The sequence below is a fragment of the Semicossyphus pulcher genome, unplaced genomic scaffold, assembly GCF_022749685.1.
Source record: "Semicossyphus pulcher isolate SPU_LCO1_2020_fin unplaced genomic scaffold, fSemPul1.0.p SCAF_18, whole genome shotgun sequence".
NCBI lineage: Eukaryota > Metazoa > Chordata > Actinopteri > Labriformes > Labridae > Semicossyphus > Semicossyphus pulcher.
This window is the reverse complement of record NW_027211691.1, coordinates 26079855-26099961: the sequence shown is the minus strand read 5'-3', so window position 1 is coordinate 26099961 and position 20107 is coordinate 26079855. Positions and strand designations below refer to the sequence as shown.

General features: G+C 45.4%; 1 protein-coding gene across 3 annotated transcripts in view; it reads right to left on the bottom strand.

The window, feature by feature from the left end:
• Window positions 1-925: 925 nt before the first annotated feature.
• The window catches only part of LOC138596179 (melanoma receptor tyrosine-protein kinase-like), a 33632-nt gene continuing 14450 nt past the window's right edge, over window positions 926-20107 (bottom strand). Inside the window, exons 2-27 of one of the 3 annotated variants that reach the window (XM_069667793.1) lie at window positions 17680-17831; window positions 16481-16688; window positions 14666-14800; window positions 14514-14582; window positions 14119-14237; window positions 13868-14009; window positions 13282-13395; window positions 13078-13204; window positions 12704-12777; window positions 12349-12439; window positions 11552-11751; window positions 11336-11468; window positions 10851-10941; window positions 10518-10675; window positions 10396-10428; window positions 9869-10013; window positions 9580-9702; window positions 8609-8707; window positions 8144-8329; window positions 6984-7139; window positions 6668-6743; window positions 6319-6465; window positions 5453-5550; window positions 4364-4507; window positions 4105-4198; window positions 926-3902 (exon numbers count right to left, since the gene is read on the bottom strand). In XM_069667793.1, coding sequence (XP_069523894.1) covers window positions 3538-3902; window positions 4105-4198; window positions 4364-4507; window positions 5453-5550; window positions 6319-6465; window positions 6668-6743; window positions 6984-7139; window positions 8144-8329; window positions 8609-8707; window positions 9580-9702; window positions 9869-10013; window positions 10396-10428; window positions 10518-10675; window positions 10851-10941; window positions 11336-11468; window positions 11552-11751; window positions 12349-12439; window positions 12704-12777; window positions 13078-13204; window positions 13282-13395; window positions 13868-14009; window positions 14119-14237; window positions 14514-14582; window positions 14666-14800; window positions 16481-16688; window positions 17680-17831 — 3479 coding nt within the window. In that variant the 3' untranslated portion in view covers window positions 926-3537. The other 2 variants (XM_069667795.1, XM_069667796.1) reach the window with 2 other exon arrangements.

Genomic DNA, 20107 nt, shown 5'->3' with positions numbered 1-20107 from the left:
TTTCGACCAGGTGAAGTCTCTCATGGACTTCGACCAGGTGAAGTCTCCATGGACTTCGACCAGGTGAAGTCTCTCATGGACTTCGACCAGGTGAAGTCTCTCATGGACTTCGACCAGGTGAAGTCTCCATGGACTTCGACCAGGTGAAGTCTCTCATGGACTTCGACCAGGTGAACTCTCCGTGGACTTCGACCAGGTGAAGTCTCTCATGGACTTCGACCAGGTGAAGTCTCCATGGACCTGACCAGGTGAAGTCTCCCTTGGATTTCGACCAGGTGAAGTCTCATTGATTTCGACCAGGTGAAGTCTCCCATGGACTTCGACCAGCTGAACTCTCCATGGACTTCGACCAGGTGAAGTCTCCATGGACCTGACCAGGTGAAGTCTCTCATGGATTTCGACCAGGTGAAGTCTCCCATGGATTTGGACCAGGTGAAGTCTCTGGATTTTGACCAGGTGAAGTCTCTCATGGATTTGGACCAGGTGAAGTCTCTGGATTTGGACCAGGTGAAGTCTCTCATGGATTTTGACCAGGTGAAGTCTCTGGATTTGGACCAGGTGAAGTCTCTGGATTTGGACCAGGTGAAGTCTCTGGATTTGGACCAGGTGAAGTCTCTCATGGATTTTGACCAGGTGAAGTCTCTGGATTTCAACCAGGTGAGGTAATTTCCTCTAATATAAAACCATCTTGATGGCCATTTGTACCCTAAGGCCATGTCCTCAGGTATTCACGGTATTTTTCGAAATGTAGCTTTTCCTCTGTGTTCCGTCTTGACGCGGAGGCGTGTAGACAAAGTAAACACCCTTTTTGGCGCATGACGTCAGGCTTTGCGCAGTGATTTCCTTTGCGAGGCGTCACAAATGAGGAGACATTCCTTGTTGCTACAGATGACTAGATATTCAGCTTCGTGTAATGTCACAAAACAGAAACTGCTATATTTTTTTATTTGACAAAAAGAGGCCTCGTTAGCTACAAAGATAACTCAAATGATTGCTTCAAGACTAATTTCACATTTCACAACAATTACAGCTAAAATGCACAATAAACACAATTCCTCAGTGTCGTGTTTTATGGATGCTGAGTACGGCTGTGGTTGATGATTATTATTTCCAGGCTTATTTTCTCGAGACAACTAAAGTTTTGGTGCTGCTTTTTTAACATTTTTATCCTGAGAACCAAACATTATTTCAGTCAAAATGATGACTGTCAGCTCACAAGACAGTTTTTTCTGTTCTCTCAAGTACAAGTGATGTTGATTTTCTGTTGATGAGATGAAGATGATGCCCTTCTTATGTTGTACTTTTATGCACAAAAGATGCAATACTTTAATTTTAATTGAATCTGATGTTTCTCAGAGATGTAGTCACAATATGCAAATAATGCAGCAGTGAGTCTGTTTCCATGCACCTGTTTTTATCCACATTTTTACTCTGAAAACAGGAAATACATTTTTAAAAAGACAAATCTATAAAGGTTTGTGTGTGGATCAGACTGTGAATAAATGATAAACATGTCCAACAAATCTGCATCACCACTGCTCGAATTGGGACTACATACAACTTAATTTGTCTACAGGGGGGCGCCAAAATCCACACAATGAAAGTTCCTCACAACTGCTTCAAATTAAACATTGTATTCGATGTTGATGCTGTTTGTTGGATTATTTTATGGGGACTAAATCCTATATTGCCAACTACCCTAATGTCTACTTTATCTGCTACGTCTCAGTAGAGATACAGTGATTCAAGGTTAAAATATAAAACATGTCTACAGTCTAAAGTACACTGTAAAAATGTTTTGTTTTAGGACATTTAGCTCCTGAAGGCCAGCCGGAATCGTCCCTCTGCTGGGATTAGGATCATCCTGATGTTTGGATCAAAGTTTCCCTAATCCTGCTCAGAAGTTTAAACACAAACTGGAGGTTTTATACAGATAGAAACAAACAACAATTCATTGTCAAGATTTGATCCAATCCAACTATTTAAAGAGAAACAAATGTTAAAAAATGAAGAGCGTCTTCATCAGAGCAGAGACTCCCTCCTCCTTAACTATGAGCATGTTTTGTTATCTTGAGATGACCCTGCAGATTAATCATCAACCAGCCCCTCAGCTTCCGTACATTTCGTCCCACAGCAGTGAAACGGTGACAGTTGATAAGAGTCGGTGTGCAGGAACAGTAAAAACTTAGTTTGGCTCATTTTTGTCAAGTAAAGGGAGAATCAAAGACATTTTACACTCATGTACAAACTCAAAGAACGTCTACAAAGACATTTTAGCTTAACTGAAGATGTTTCAAGTCCGATAATGACAGAAGGTTGTTTTGTGATTGAGCTCCTAAAATTCATCTTGTCCGGTTCAAATAGGAATTTTACAATCAAACTGTTTTCTCTCCATGTGAATGCTGATGTTATTCTGTAAACTATTTTCCCAGAGTGCACCTGTCCGACAGAAACGCTGCTGGTCCATCCTAAACGTCTCGGGGCTAGTGGATGAAACTCGCCTCCTCCTTTGTTCCCAACAAAGCACAAACTATCAGACATCAGGACTGACATAACAAAAGCAGAATGAAAAACTAAAAATGTCCATAGTATGAATAAAAACATGCCGAACATGAGAGGAGTCTTTGAGGATGGGCACAGTGGGATTCTGCTAACCAGAAAAAATGGCCCCCTATTTAGAATTTAGAAGCTTAACAAAACAAAGTGTCGTAGCAAAGTTACAACAGAGTGTTCGGGAATAAACATGAAATGTTCTTATATCTGCTTATTACATTTCAGTGTGTTTATTATTAATGATTAAATGTTCATGTACCACCTGTAAATGCTTCAAAGGGGTCCTCAAAGTGTTACTGACAAATGTCCCAACATGAAGATTATCCCATCCTAACAGAACAGGTGCCTTTTCACTGTCCCTCCTTCAGTGCACTCCTCTCACACAAACAGCAGGGGGTGCCACTGTGTCTGACACCTAATGTGTGGAGGATTCATCATGTCGTACCTGACTTGTCCTATTGTATCGTTTCATATGAAGACTACATGATGACATGTAAATGATCAGATACAGGTCCTGTCATGTTGTGTTAATGCAGCGAGACTCTGCCGTTTGCAGACTTCATGTTTGGGTTTTTAACGTTCAATTTCAGTGTTTGTACACAAGGTCATGCAGAAAGAGATGAAGGGGGAGACAATGAAAGTGACTAACATGCTGTCGTGCCTCCTGGAGTTTGTCCAAGAGTCTGTCATGCTGCTCATGTCGTGATCTTCCTGCTGTGCTTTGTTTGGTTTTCCTCATGTTTCCACTCCCCTGTGAAGTGAACAAGTAAAGAAGCTGTTTTGGAGTTCACAGTTTGTGAGCGTGTGTCCTCTCCCTGATGTCCGAGTGCCGCTGAGATGCTGCTGCTCACTCAGCATTTCCTGTAACACTTCACAATAAATCAGATAAATTAAATACTGTCAGTAGCCTAAATTAAAGTCTCAACATTTCGTTTCCACAGAAGCTCACAGTTTCAGTTTGAAGCATCTGAATGTTGCTGCCCCCTAGCGGACGGGGGCATGCAGTGCAGCACCCAGACCCAGGTATTCCAGGTTCTCCGCGGCCGGTAGGAACAGACTGTTCCCCGTTAAAGCGGTAGTGTTGTTAGTTGAGGGCGGAGCCTGGGGCAGGAAGTCGGCCTGGTAGTCGGGGTTGTCTAGGCAGTCGCTGGCCGCCAGGGGGAGCGAGCTTTGGGCGGTGTTCAGGTATTCAGGTCCCTCAGGAGCCTTGGTGAATGGGTTCTGTTCCCCCAGCGGGGAGGGGAGCGAGGCAGCCCCCCAGCACAGGCTCAGATCCTCGTAGTTTGGATTCAAAACCTCCGACAGCCTGCTGCTGCGGCTGGTTTCACTCATACTCTGGTTCATGTACTCTGGAAGAACAGAAGGAATATTTGTATTTATTTGCTCATCGATTTACTTATTTGTGAACATTTTAGTCCTCGTCTCGTTCGTCTTCATTCACTTTACTATTGTGTACATTGTATTCTATCGTCTTTGTTTTTACATATTATTTTAACAAGCGGGTTTGTCCTTCATCATTTGCTTAATTCTTGTAACATTTCAGAAGTGTACCGTGGCCGGTGCAGTCGTCTTTATCCAGCGCGTTGTGAGTCGGATCGGTTATGTAACGCAGAGCGATGCTGTTCTCTCTGACCGGTCGACCGTGCTGACACGAAAAAAGACAAAATATATTTACACTAACTGAAAGTTAACTGGTGACAATCACACTGAAAGGAAAGGTATGTGAGCCATGATCTTTGATCGCTATGTTTCTGTGACAGAAACTGTCATTGCAGGTTTAAAGACCTGCTGAGTGTGTGTGTGTGTGTACCGTGGCATTGCAGGGGCGGCTGTCATGGCTATCCAGCCCTTTGTAAGGTAGCAGGTATTCGTCTGCATCGACCACATCCTCCATGTCGTCTGAGCTCAGCAGGCGAGAGTAAAACCTGCTGTCTGTGGGACTCGGGAGGTCACCCTGAGACAGGACTCGGATTAGATCAGATTATGTTCATTCTATGACTCTTGTGTCAAGAAAACACGTCTAGCTGTCCAAGTTTGGGTCAAAGTACTTTTTTTATTCTGACCAAGTTTTTGTTCAGTTTAAAAATATGCCTTTGTTTTGACTAACATGCTCAGGTTCTAACCATAGACTGTATATAAGGAGTGGATGTAGCGTCTTGCCCTGAAAAGTGATGCCACTCTACAAATATGGTCGCTTCAGGCTCCTAAAAACCAAGAACGACACCAAAATGCCAAACTTGAGTACTCAAGTAGTCCACAAAGCAATGGGCAAACACCGTGGCTATGTCCACTTCCTATATACGGTCTATGTTAAAAGTTGTTGTGCCTGTGACACCAAAACTGCAAACAAAAGGCTACACATGAATAAAACACAAGTGTCACGTAAGCAAGGAGATGGTTAGCATGCTCTCTCTCACAAGTAAACACGTGAAGAGCTCCGATACAGAAACATCAATCAATATGTATTTAAATATATAAGTTATCAAAAGGCTTATTTTCTCATTTTAAGCTAAAATGTTACATTTTAAAGATTTTATTTTATTCACAAACATTCGAGACCAGAATCAATACAGTAATAAAAATATAGAATCTGAATTGACTTATTTTGTTCCCAATTTTTTGTCTACTCGTCTGATTCTTCGTTTAGTGACGTCTAACGTAGCTTAGCTCTTGGTCAACATGGTGAGTATATACAGTTTTACTATCACTGACCGAAATGAGGCACAAAACTACCAAAGTAAGACTCGAGTTGTGAGACCATAACCCCCCCCCCACCACCACCACTCACACTCACACACACTCACACACACACACTCACACACACACTCACACACTCACTCACACACACTCACACACACTCACACACACTCACACACACTCACACACACACTGGGTGTACCTGTATGACCAGGTATCTGGATGGATCTCTGGCCATTCTGGAGAACTCTGCTATCAGCTCTCTGAACCTGGGACGGCTGGACGGATCGATCATCCAACCTGGAGAGAAAAAGAGAGAGGAAACCGTTTGCAGAAACATTTCCTCAGCTGGACTTCTACAGGGACGTGGTTGTAGTTTCTTCATGCTCTTGCTGTGTTATAGCTTTACCACTTGGCCTGAAGGTTATGACAGGTGGTTATAAATGTGTAGTCTTCTCCGGATGACTTCTAATAACTTTGGTGATCATCTGATTGTCTATCCAGCACCATTTTTAGGTTAAAAATGTTCTTTAAACATTTTCTCTCTCCTGACTCGTCAAACATGGCTGCTTGGTCAGACCTATGCTTCCAAACAGCTTCCACTCTAGTGGCGGTTTTAGCACGTGCAGGGCTCTGCGCTCAAGTTAGCTAGTTGACTTTCAGAACAAAGCAGTAAAACTGAAAATCAAGCTTGCTGAGAAACATTTAAATGTTATTATTGAGAAGTGCCACATGGTTCGGTCGGGGCATCAACATGACATGGCAGATGTATGTGATACGAGTTTCACCGTCTCTTACTCTGCTTGCTCCTTTCAGCCAACAAGAGCAGCTCCTCCACATAAAACAATCAGTTTGTCAATTGTACTGTTTTTGCAGTGACACTTCTTTGCATAGACAACATAACAGCCATCCTCGCCCCAAATTATTCATAACGTGCAATTTACTTTTGTGCTAACGGCACCAGAGCACTGAGGAGCTGTTTGCTCTGCAGCACAGTTTTGCTTGCTTGTTTGCTTTTGTGAAGTCACCCCTGACATGTTTGTTGCTTCATCCGTCCTCAGCTCTTACATTTGACCATGATCATGTAGACATCGATGGTGCAGGCGGGGGGCTGGGGCAGACGGTCTCCTCTCTCCAGCACTGAGGCGATCTCACTGGCTGAGATGCCGTCGTACGGTTTGGAGCCGAAGGTCATCAGCTCCCACACCGTCACACCTGCAGAACACAATCACTGAACGCTTACAATGACTCGCAGGTTGGTTGGGTCATTTCAAAGTCCAAAGAGAAAACTATTATCAGGAGACCAACTGACTTGATTTTTTACACACACAGGTGCACAGAGGTCAGATGGTCAAGTTTCACGAGGCTCACTGACTGTTGTTGCCGTTTACAGAAAAGGAAAAAAAAACGGACTCACCGTAGCTCCAGACATCACTCTGATGTGTGTAGGTCCACTGGAGGATCGACTCTAATGCCATCCACTTAATGGGAACCTACAGAGAGCAGAGAGGGACACATAAACTGCTGGACTTCATCCCTGTGCACTTTTAGCCTAGCTTAGCACAAAGAATGTAAGCAGTGGGATACTGTTAGCCCTGGAACTCAATCAAGGAGAAAAAATGAACCTTACAACATCTCCGAGGTAACTTCAATTACTCAACCTGACATACCAACCAATGTTTCATGTTCAGGTGTGTTTTTGAAGCGCGTGAGCAAAGTGAAAATAATCACACCTTTCCTCCGTCAGCGTGATATTCCTTCTCGTCTGCAGTCAGCAGCTTAGCGAGGCCGAAGTCGGTGATCTTGACATGGTTTGGAGTTTTCACCAGGACGTTCCTCGCTGCCAGGTCTCGATGCACCAGGTGACGCTCCTCCAGGTAGTTCATCCCCTGCAGACACACACACAGGTTTCACTGTTTGGCCTAAAGCAGCACTGTGGAGGTGTGTTGTTTCATGTACAGACGGGAAGATCGAATCTGAACTGTGTTTGCCGTCTCAGCACCACCTAGGTGTTTCAATGAACGAAAGGTGTGTGGAGAGCATAGACTCTATACAGGAAGTGGGCATAGCCAACATGATGTCATCCATTAGTTTGTTGACTGCTGTTTTGAAGCCTTGAGTTGGGCATACGGGCCATCTCCATGTTGTTGTTGTTTTGAGCCAGGAGTGACCATATTTGGACGAGAGGGTGGATACACATTGCTCAGCCTCTGTTATTATTGACAGGTAGCCCCGCCTTGACCCCTCCCCTCTGTCTGCTCTGTGTGACTCTCAATGGGAGCATCAGCGACTAAATGAACATCATGCTGTGTTGAAGAAGACTTGAAACTAGAGACTGAGACCATAAACTCATTAGGAACATGTTTACTGAGGGAATACATCAGGAGAGGAGGAGGAGCATGTTCTCATAGACTTCTATAGGATCAGACTTGCAGAGGAGTCTCCCTCTGCTGGGCATTAGAGAGAACGCAGGTTTAGGGTTAAAGGCTATGTCCACGTCTTATATCCAGTCTATGTTGGTGAGAAGTTTTCTGGAACTGTTAAACCACCTGACAAGCAGCTCTGACGCTGTAAACTGGCACCTTAATGTTGCAGAACAACAATAAGAGCTCATGACCTTGTTGTTTGTAATTTTCCCAGCAATCAAAGATCCAAATAAGACTTAGAAAATAGCCTGAAGAGATTAACACTGCATCAACACTCAACACTCTGTCCTGCTGTGTTCAGGCTAATAGGCCTCGGCAGGCTTAACGGGAGCTGCAGGCAGACATGATGCCTCAGGCAGAGAGTAAACACAGATTTTCTGAGGCGTGAGCTCATGAGAGGATTTAAGAAGATATACTGATAAGTTTTATATTCACATTTTACAAGTGAACCTGTTGATCTGGCTAACCTTGGCGATCTGGACACACCAGTTCAGGAGCCACTGGGCCCCGACGTGCTCCCTGTGGTGCCGCACGTAGTCCAGCAGGCAGCCGTACTGCATCAGCTGAGTCACCAGCTGAACCGACGACGTCAGGCAGATCCCCAGCAGACGGCACACATGAGGGTGATCCACGCTGGCCATGACATACGCCTCCTGCACACACAAATGTATAGTAGCGAACGCGTCCAGTGTAAGTGATGAAGTGAGTCATAGTGTTTCATGACGTCATCTTTTGACGTCAATTTTTTATTCTTTTAAATGGAAGGCAGAGACAAACCTTGACAAGAAGTACAATCTAATAAGTCTTATTATTACTTTGAGCACATAAACCCACAATGACCTGGCTCTGTTAGATGAAGACAAAGAAGAGGAGGAGCTATCAAAGAAAGAAAGAAAAATCACAGATGGAGACGAGGAGGATGGATGTCTTACATCCAGGATTTCTTTGTTGGCTTTCGGTGAAGTTGCCTCTCGGAGAACTTTGATGGCAACTGGAATCCTCACATTCTCTCCTTCAGGGATCCACAGACCCTAAAGACGTCCATATCAGTCAATACTGTCAATAGAGCGATGTATGGCTAAGAGACTAGTACAAACTAAAGTTACAAGCTTGTCACAGTAGTGTAGGCGCATCCCAAGAGTCTCTTAGCTCACATGCTCACTATAATCACAATGCTAACATACTGATATTTTACAGGTTTAAGCTTCACCATGTTTACCATCTTAGTGCATCAATCAATCAATTTATCAATCAGGCAAATCATAACAAAAGATATCTGAGATATCAAGTGTAGCACGTTAGCATGCTAATATTTTCAACACAGTAGAGCTTGGGTCATTAGCCAAAGTATTGGACAAATTAAGAGAATCCCCAGAGTTATTACATTATATTATTTATGTCTAATCAACTTCATCACAATCCGTCAAACAGGTGTTTTGATATTTCAGTCTGAAATTGAAACTCTTCAATGTTAGAAATACCTGGGACTTTGTCTGGATAAAAGATTCACCTTTAAAATCTACGTGGAAGAACTATCAGCCACGATCAGCTTCTACAGTAGAGAGGCCGCTGCTCAAACTCCAAAATATCGTCGACCTTTGATTATTATAATATTGCTTGCATGCTTCTCCCTCTATGTCCCGCTCAGCGTTACATCGTAAACGAGAAGGGATTAGCACTCAATGTTGTGCTAACATATAAACGCAATACATACAATGTCAGGTCACAGGACATTCCAACACTAGTGTCCCTGCTGGTCCCACTGAAGCTCCAAAAAATACAATTATTTCTTCTTCTACTCTCTAAAGGGTAGTTTTTCCCCTTTCAGCGCGCCGACTCTCCCAGCTCCCCTCTTCTGTATTTTTTCATATTTACTGCATTTGTGCGTTAAAAACATTCTCACCTTGAACACGGTCCCGAAGGCCCCGGAGCCGAGCACCCTGATTTTCTTGAACTCTGTCTCCTTCAAGATCCTGAGCAGTGCCTGGTTAGGAGCTTCACCACTCGGAGTCAATGGCTCCACCAGCTACAGCAAACACATTTACAAGACTTTATTATATCAGCAACAACATTATGTCCGTTTTAGTCAAGCAAAACTTTTGGACTTCGCATCTCTCCAACATCATGAAACAAAAAAGGGATACAAATGTACCCAACAGTTTCATTATCAAATTCAGCGCTCCCTCTCTCACCTCTCTCTCCTGCAGCAGGCGGCGCAGCGTCCTCTTCCTTCGGATTCGTCGACGCCGTAGCAACACAAAGATAACCAATGACACGATGACAGCGATCAGAAGCCCACCGACCACGCCCACCGCCAGCGTGGAGTGTGTGACAGCACTGCGAGGACGTACAATGCGCAGGACGTTTGTGTTTCAGATTATGGTGAGCAAACAAGAAATCCTCACTGACTCCCACATAGTTCTCCATTTCAGGGAGGTGTAATACGTTAGATCATTCCTATAAACCCATTTAATTCCATTTAATTCACACTGTGGTGAAACACAAATAGCATCTTGGTATGCCTCAGATAAACGGTTAGGGCCTGATTCAAACGTAATTCCTTTGGCTCTCTGTCTTCACAGATTTTAATTTAAAAGTAGTTTAAACGATTACTTAAAGTTCTTGTGTCAGTCAAACTTTTATTATAGAGGTTTTGTTCTTTCCTCTGTGCTTTGTTGTGCGTTTGTGAACCTTTAATGAGTCAAAGTTGTAGTTTTACCCCGTGCATCCAGACAGTCCAGGACCTGAACACCTGCAGACAGACACACATGAAAGTTTGAGTCACTTTGCATCAGAGACCTCAGTCAGCTCTGAACAACCAATTGGCAGGAGGTGTCTCACCCCTGGGTGCAGTTCTGGTGGCAGGACTGGCACTGTCCTGTCCCATCGGGGTATTTCCAGATCAGCGTGTCCTTTTCTCCCAGCACACCATGGGGACAGCGCGGCACGCAGTGTGGACCGTCTTTAAAGTGGGCGCACTGGGAACACTGGTCTGGACCCTGCAGGTGAGGAGGGGGGGTAATTTCATCATGACAGAGGCCCTGAGCGGACATGCATCCATACATTTTCTTTACGGTTTCCCGTGATGACGAGTAATTGCAGTTGTTTTCTTGAGATCTCGACTTATTTATCTGAAGGAGACACGGCACACGGTGCTTTGAGCAGCAGACTGACCGGTCCTCTGCAGGTCGGGGTCCCGCTCTTCAGCAGACACTCTGAGTGACACTCCACACAGCTGCTGTTCACCTCCAGCTCTCTGGGCTCGCTGCAGATAACACAATGGGGGACATCAGCAGTCAGGACGGAAGCCCGCAGAGGACATACCAATCAAAGATTAACACAGCATACAGAAGCAGGGAGAACAGAAGAGTCAGCCTGTTTCTACGATGGTGGAAAAAGGAGTCACATGGTTTGCACAAGGAGGAGAAAGTCCTAACAGCACACTAAAGACATGCAAATATCTTTTTACAAGTAAACTCAACTATGGACTTTCAGGGAGGATTTGTTGTAGCTGCTTCTCTGTAAAGTATGAAGTGTCTGAGCACTCGTAGTTTTCTGACATCATCTTCTGAAACTTTAAGATTTCAAACAAGCCAAAAACTGAACAAGTGAATGACAACATGTTTTAGTCCCAGCGGCGGTTCAAAGCTCTCTCTCACCCCTGCAGCAGGTTACAGACAGCGACACAGCGCCCCCTGCGGTTGAAATGCCGACACGAGACACACAAGGTGGGACCTGGACCCCAGCAGCCCTCCTCTGTACACTCTGTGTCACAGGTTCGATTCTGTTGTTCTGCGTGAGGGAGACCAGAGGATTTCATTCACTTCACTCACATCAGCAGCAACAAGGACCCAGACACACATCCAGACACTCACCGCAGACGTCGGGGGGCGCGTTGTTGCGCATGCTGATGGTCTGGTCGCTGGACTTGAAGAGGCGTGTCCACTGGTCGGGTCGGATGTAGCAGAGCTGAGAGTTCTCTCTCATCATCACCCGGCCGGCACTCACCTCCCTCAGGGAGCGCAGACCCAGCCAGCGGAGATGCCTCGTCCTCACCACCGCTAGGCTGTGCTGACTGGAGAGCATTTAACACGTTTACAGACTATAACTCAAACCCATCTTCTTACAAAGAGAGGTTCCTGGTTGGTGAAGGTGGAGAGGAGTGGGAGCTTTCTCTAACAACCAGCCTTGTGAAATGTTTTACACCATTTTGATCTCCTAGTTCTGTTTAGTATCGTTGCTTTGTTGAAGCTGTGACGGCTGAAGGGAGACGGGAAGGTCAGGTGTGAGAGAGAGAGGACATGAAGCAAAGGGCAGAGGGTCGGAATCGAACAGACTTGTGTTTTCTTTACCTGCAAACGCAAATCACTGACTGGTTTTTGGACTAAATATTAAAGGCTGAAGCAAAGTGTAGTGACCGGCCACAGAGAGGAACGGGGTATATAAGCCGCGTTTCCCCTGTAGGAACTTTTCCCCCTTAAAAGGTCCTTCTAGAAGGGTGGTACTTTCTGAAACAACGAGGACTCTGCAAACAGGAAGTGATTTAAGAGCTGAGACACGCAAAATCAGTGGATCCACAGATACTCACTGCCATGAAGAAATATATAAAACATCAGATATTTCATGGCTGCAGCTGTGACACAAACTGTGAGGTTATCATGAGCCCACTCACGCTTTTGTTGTTCTTCCCCTGATGGTCTGCAGGTTCTCAAACACGGACAGAGACGTCAGATTCTCCGGCCAGGACTGGATCAGCAGGAAACCTGGAGGACACACACACACGCGCACGCGCGCGCGCACACACACACACACACACACACACACACACACACACACACACACACACACACACACACTTACTGAACCTGCACTGTTCAATGAGATCAAGAATCCTCTGAAGGTGAAACTTCCCACAGTCACACGAGAAGCCAGCATGGTAACCGGACACAGACGTCGCAGCTTGAAAAGCCTTCTGTAGCAAAATGTACAATGCAAGTAAGTGCTACTACTGATGACCTTTGACCTACCTGTGATTTCTTTCACTGTCCTGAAGTACTCAAGTTTAGCCGGGTCCATTGGCGGAATTTTATAGTGCGCGTCCCTGAAGAGCCAATGAAAATACCTTCAGATTAACGTGCTGCTGTCTCAGATTACAGAGCTCTAACTTTACTGCAGGTCAGCGCCAAGGCTGCAACACACCACTGTCTTTATTCAAGATTATTTTCATGGTTAATTATTCATATTTTAGCAATAAAATGTGAAAATTATTTTCGTTCACTCAAGAGAACGGTCCTTTGATTGATGTTTCCTTAAAGAGACATTACTCATGATGTAACACTGAGGGTGTGCGTGTGCACGTCTTCTACACAACAGAGCCGGACGCATTAAAAGAGCGTCTCACCCAGTAAACGAGGTCTCTATGAGGGAGACGTCCCCGTTGATCTTAGTGCAGTTCCTGAAGGACTCGATGTTTGAGGCGTTGACGGCCATCGTGTTGATCAGAGTGCCGACCCCGACTCCGTCACAGGCTGCAGGAGGAGAAACCGTCAGGATGTTGTGTTGTTACGTATTCATGTCTCTCTCTGTTCTCTCTCTTTATCTCTACCTTTAGGACAGGGTCCGTCGCAGGGCTTGCAGCGATGGACTCCGTTCTCCTCCACCTCATGCGTCCCAGCGCTGCAGGTGCGAACACATGATCCACCTGTCACCACGTAGTTATCTATATTCAAACAAAAACAAGCTGCTTGTTATTCATCTCACTAAAGAACCCTTTCTCTCCACACATTCTTCCTCTCCTTGTGCAAACCTGAATGCACATTACCCACAATGCAACATGGCAACAGACCTATGCTAGTAGCAGCTAATGTAGCTTGCAGAGTCTAGCCTGCAGCAGAGATGAGCAGTGGGCTACAGGAGTCTGGTAATCCCCTCGTTTTACGTGATTCACTTCGCACAGCTCCCCCTGGAGGCAACAAAGGCTTTATGCTAGTGCTCTAAGACACCTGTAAACATGCTGAGGTGTTGAACATGACAGGTTCAGGTCGTTTGTTCCAATACTTTTATTTGGTGGCTGCAGTAAACAGTGCAGCCTACAGGGGGCACTAGTATGACTTGATGACACCATTATTGGTTATTAATTGCTCTGAATTACAGTGTTTATCTCCTTAGAATAAGAGGTCAAATGTCCTTACGTGGGCAGGCCTTGACGCAGGTCGCCCCGAATGTGAACTTGGCATTGGGGTTGTCGACCACCTGGTGGGTTTTGGGGTCGTAGAGGGTCAAAGGGGGACAAGCATCTTTACAGGTTCCAACGTCACTAAAATTCCTGCAGGCCTGAAGAAGAAGAAGCAGAGAGAGAGAGAGAGAGAGAGAGACTTCATCATGATTAACTATCGCTTTGTTCCCTACGTTTATCAGGACACGCAGACACGGCCACACGAACCAGGCAGTCGGTGGCTCGAGGTCCAGAGCAGCCTGCAGCACAGTGTTCGTTACAGCAGTCGATGGGTTTCGGACCCCGACACCGCCCGCTGCACTGCTCCGCACACTGCAGCTTGGTGACTAGAAGGGACGCAGAGACATTGATTGATTGATCATTGATTATTATTATTTGATTTCAGCGGCTTTAGAGAGAACTGTTTCACCTCTTTATTTGATAGTTTATTGATAATGACAAGTGCGACAACGTGGAAAATGTAACTTTGAAGCCGCGGTCGAAGAGAGAGTGGAAGGAGGGAGGGGAATAAGAAGTGAGAAGGATGCAAGGGAAGGTAGACAATGAGACAGATGCAGGTCCAAAAGATGTAGAGGTGTGTATCTGAGCGAGTGTGTGTTTACATCTCTGGCAGTGATCCGGTCCTGCTGCCCAGCACGAACCGTTAACACACCCCGGATCACACTTCTCACCTGGAAACACACACACACACACATATTCCCATTCAGTACAAGCCAGCAGATCACAGCCTCAGCTCAGTCAGGATCCCGCTTACATTTACGTGCGAAGGCGTCTGTCTTGAAGAGCATCCTGGGATTGCTGGCTTTGTCCAGGATGTCCCACCACTGGATGGTTTCAGTGCTACACAGCAAGGGATTGTGGGTCATCTTTACCCCTCCTTTCAGGATCTCTGTGAGGAGAAGATGATGGAGACACATGATGAGTTTAGTTTTAGCATGATGGAGCTGAAGAAATAAGACGCCCGTCAAGTCAACGAATTCCAGCACGTGTTCGCTGCTGTTTGTGTGTCTGTCTCTTAGCGATGTTAAAGAGTTGCTGGTGCTGAAAAGGAAGAACCCTCTGACCTTTAAAGGGGACCAGGATCCCACTCATGAAAACAGAATTAATAGTGGATCGGACTGATTACAGGGAAGCTAGAGACACAACTTAGAGCACCAAACATGTCGTGTCACTTGATTGTATCAGTGTGCAAGATTTTTTTGTATTTTTAAAATTCTGCAAAATAAATTGAGCACTCGTCAGTCTTATCTGAAACCTAATGACATCATACTTTGTGAAAACCACAGTTCAAGTTTCTGCACGTCAGAGCTTCAGACGCAGAGCGACAGAGCAGCCGCCGCCTCCTCGCTGAGCTCTCGGTAAGAACAGTTAATGCTGCTGTTAATCACTCTGTGAGCATGGACGTCATCAGCCTCAGCTCGTACGGGTCCGGTCTATTTCCTGCTGTCAGAGCACAATCTGGTGTTGACTGAAGACTTCTAAAGGCTGTAGCGACTCCGCCCACTGGACTCGCTGCCAGCACAGTAAGCAACATCACCGACGCTCCTCAGCAGCTCGTTAAACGAAATGAAGCAGAAAGATGAGCCGTAAACGGTCTGATGAACAGAGAGCAATCTCTGAAGGAGCTTCATACACATGCTACACATTGCAACTTCCGCTTCCCTTTAGTTTGCTTCCCTGTTCCTTAAAGAGGGGGTGTTACGCTGTTTCTCATTTTAAGACATATATATATATGATGTTACAATGTTGGCTGTGCAGACTAAACGTGGGTGAAGTTTCAGATCTGCAGGTAAAAGCATGTTGGAGTAATCCCCCGTCTAAGAAAGTCTCAGTCTGCAGGCTGCTGTGGACGCCAGGTTCCAGACGCTTCCCTTTGTGACGTCACAAAGTGGAGGAACTCTATATTTGGGCATCTGCCTGAGACACAGCAGGACTTCCTGCCCCCGGCACAGGGGGCAGGAAGTCCTGCCACTAAGCTCAACAGCTCTGCTCGTCAAGTTGGCCAATCAGAGGAAAGCTGGCTTGTAGGGGCGGGGTTTCTTAAAGGGACCGAGCAGAGCTGAGGCTGTATGAGGGCCTGCACAGAGCACCAGTGTGAGAAACATGTTTTTTTAACTGTAAATTATGCTAGGCTACTCCACAGGTATCATGGCAACAGGTATGAAATATGAAGCTTGACATTAGCATAATACCCCCCCCCCCTTTAAAGGAGCAGTTTGTGGAACTGTTGTGGCTCGTTGCACAATATAACTTGTAATGCAGCTGCTGATTTTCAAAGGTTTTCGGAGCTGGCCCAGGAGTGTATATTTGCTGGAAGCTGAGCACGCTCAGACTCTGGGAAGTACAAAACAGCTTAGTGATAAATACTGGAAAACAGGATATTCCCAGGCCAACTTGAACTACTCATTGGCTCTGTGTATTTACTGGAATCTTCACTCTGAGGCTCCCCAAACTACTCACTGGGTCCTCCTTGAACTACCCGTCGGCTCTGTGTATTTGCTGTATAAACTTCGCATCCAGGCCCGCCATGTGATGATGCCTGACTTTTTGTGTGTGTGTTGATGTGTACCCGTCAGACTGCTGAGCTGCAGCTGTCTCAGCCCGCTGGTGTAGTTGAGCGTTGCCGACGAGAGGTTCTTGTTGTAGTTGGACATCACCAGCAGAGCGAACTGGCTCTCGTAGAGGTTCTGGCCTCGGATCAGCCTCAGGTTGACCAGCGGGATGGTTGCTGCCTCGTTCATGGCGATCAGAACGTAGCCGCCCACTTCCTGTATGGACTAAACACATCGAGGAGACCCGGATAATCTCAGCACTCTTTGTAGTTATGTCAGATCCATGAGGGACCTGTCGACTACACACTTATTTTAAATTCCTCTTCACATTTTCCAAATCATCCATCGGTTTTTAGACAAAACAGCAGCTGGATTCAGTTCCTATCGGGATGTAAAGGACTTATTTATTGGTTAATAACTGAATTTAATAAGATTTAATGACACACAATGTTCTCTCTCATCTCAGTTTGGTCCTTTATCGCTCAGATATCTTTTCAGAAATCACGGCGGGCTATAAATAATATTATTAACACTTTATTCTTCTCCGGTCATTCAGGAGAGAGCGACGGAACATTTATATTTATGACTCAAACGCCTGATTCAGTTTATGAGCAACGCGAGTGAAAATTAGGCTTTTATTGTGAAAAACTGCAGTTTCCTCATTTTGACACATAATCATCGACTTTGTCCTCAACGACAGGTTTCCCTTGTTACGAGCTGCAGAGGGACAATCCATCCTGGTCACTTTACAGTCACTTTTACTTTACACACACATGCACACGCACACACACACACATGCACACACACGCACACACACATGCACACACACGCACACACACACACATGCACACACACGCACACACACAGTTACACACAGTTAGATTATTGTTGCCCGGACGACCTGCAGCTGTTAGCGGGCTGGTTAAACTCCCTCTGGGGATGTGCGGGGCGCTCTGACCTGATGAACAGTATTTTAGAAATTCTCCCATGACTCCCCTCAAAATGTCCCTGTTTATTCTCTGGGTCTCTGGACTACCACAGGAAATGCTGTTTGGCAGACGACCATCAGTTTACAGATGTCAGAGCGTCCACGAATGCAACACGAAGACGACACTCTGACTGGGAGTGAAGCCAGTTTCACAGAAATAAACCGTCAGCTGCCTGAACTTAAAACTGAAGGATGGTTCTGATTCTAACTGAGTTTGTGGAGACCGACCTGGAGGAAGGACAGGTCGTGGTGCTCCAGGGTGTAGGTGACCTCCAGGTTCTCCAGGACCACGGAGCAGTTAGAGTACATCCTCAGCATGTTGTCGAAGTGATTCTCACGAGTCCCCAACAGCGTCAGCTGGTTACTCATCCCCTGACACACTGAAACACACACACACACACACACGTTATTGACATCAGTTGCACTTCCTCTGACGACCACTAGATGCTGCTGTGTTAGCACAGAAGGTCCTTTAAACTCCCCTAATGAGATCTAGGACCTCTTCCTGTCTGGAGTCCAGTTTTAAAACAATAAGGTGTACCGATGGTCCCTTCAGAGAAAGAGTTAGTCAGGGTTGGATTAAAGGTCTTGTTAGTTATTTAAAAACAGGAGTTAATGTTTCTGACGTTAAACCACTTTGTTTTCAGACTGACAGAATGATATCGTGAAGAAAAACAGATAAATGTGATGAAAAAACATGGCAACACATTTTTGAATTTTATGACAGTTTCAAAACTTTCATTATTTATTAGGTTTATAACTTTCTTAACCTTCTGGCTCAGGTTTTACAGATTAAAGGGATCTGAAGTGTTTGATCAGCGAAATGACGTCACAATAAGAACAATGTAGACGCTGTCTCTCAGAGGGTCAATCTGAAAAGTAACTAAACTCCATCTGTCAGATGAATGTTGTCCTGAGAACTAAAGAGTCAAACATTTGAACCTCTGAGCCACTGAGGATCAGTGAGGAAGCATCCAGGTAGAGTTCAGGTAAATCAGGAATCACAGATGTGTTCCCAGACGGGAGGTCATGACTGAGAAGTATTTAAAGAAGCTGGTCGGAGAGGAGGACGAAGGTGTGACAACATGTCAGAGAAGAACGAGTTCAGCAGCAGCTGCAGAGGAATGACACTCGACAGGATCAGTTTGTGAGAGAGCAGCTTTGTCACACCTGATCTGATTCAGCAGGAAACACACACCATAATCTGAAGCAACAATATGACACAGATTACTCACAGCAAGGCGGCGGTCTCATTCACATACCTGTACTGTTTCTATACAGGACGAGATTTAATATATCCATTATCTGTACCGTCATCCAGTTCAGGGCCGAAGTTCAAAAACAAAATGAAGAAAAAGAAAATAAAGTTTATAAAAACAACATTCAGGGTCTGCTGGCGTTCTCTTACAATGTTTGAATAACCCTTAAAACTGCCGCTGCGTATAAATCTGTAGTTCAGCTAACTGTGATGCTTCATATCCCTAAAATCTGAACAACCTGAAAGTAATGAGTTCTTTTCTATCACGGTTTTTATGTTCGACGAAGTCAAACCTGCAGCAACATCACAGGCGCCCTCTTCCACCTGCACGTTACACCACATTGTACAACCCACGTAACGTCATGCTATGATGTCATCAGTGAACATCCGTGATGACCTGAAAGAAGGAAGCTTCAGCTTTCTGCTGCAGGAAGAAAAAGGTCCCTCACTGGGTTTATCAGAGATGGATTTAAACAGGATCACAAAGTAATGACATCATTCATCAACAATCAAACAACGTGATGACGTCTTAGCGTTGGCATGAAACAGAACCGAGGTTTGACATGCTAACGGTTTTATTTTAGCTGCATTCATACAGGGTGAAGTTTAAAGACACCTGCAGGCCAAATAATCTACTCTACCGTTTCTAAATGTTGTAAAGATGGATCAAGAGGAAACGAGCGAGCGCAGTAGCTGCATAGTTTTTACGCTCCAAGTGAATCATGTGTCAGACGATCCCTTCTTAAACTGACGATGACTTCAGTCTGAACTTGTTTCTTTACTCTGTCCCTCTGGCTGCGTTCCTATTGGCCGGCCTCCCCGCTGTGATGTCACAAAGACAACACAGCTGCAGCCTGCTCTGCGCTCTGCCTCTCTCTGATTGGCTGAAGCTGCAGATTTGTGGGCAGCCCATTAGCCAGAGCCTCAGGGGGAGCCGCACACATCTGGACACGCACGAACACAAACGATTTCCCCCGCACATGCTCATTGTCTGAACCTTCTCGTGATAAATACTGATGATAAACGTGATGTAACGACGCTCATATAAACTATTACAAGTTAAAGATCTCCTGCTCTGTCCTCCTCCCTCTCAGGTCTCCCTGTGGTCTCTTCCTTCCTCTCTTCCTCCCTCCTTTCCTCTCCTGTTCCCTCAACTCCCTGACTCATACATCCTCCCTCTGCGTCTTCATCCCTCTCAATCAATCAATCAATCATTGTCTGTATTCATGTGGCGCCAAATCACAAGAGGAGAAGTGACATACGACCAGTGAGCTACTGTACGATTACTCGATGACTGGAAGGATTCCTGAGAGGTAATGCTGTGAATGTAAAAACAGCTTCGTCTTTATTTACTGCAGACAATAAGTCAATGTTACCACAGCTCAGAAGATGTCACGT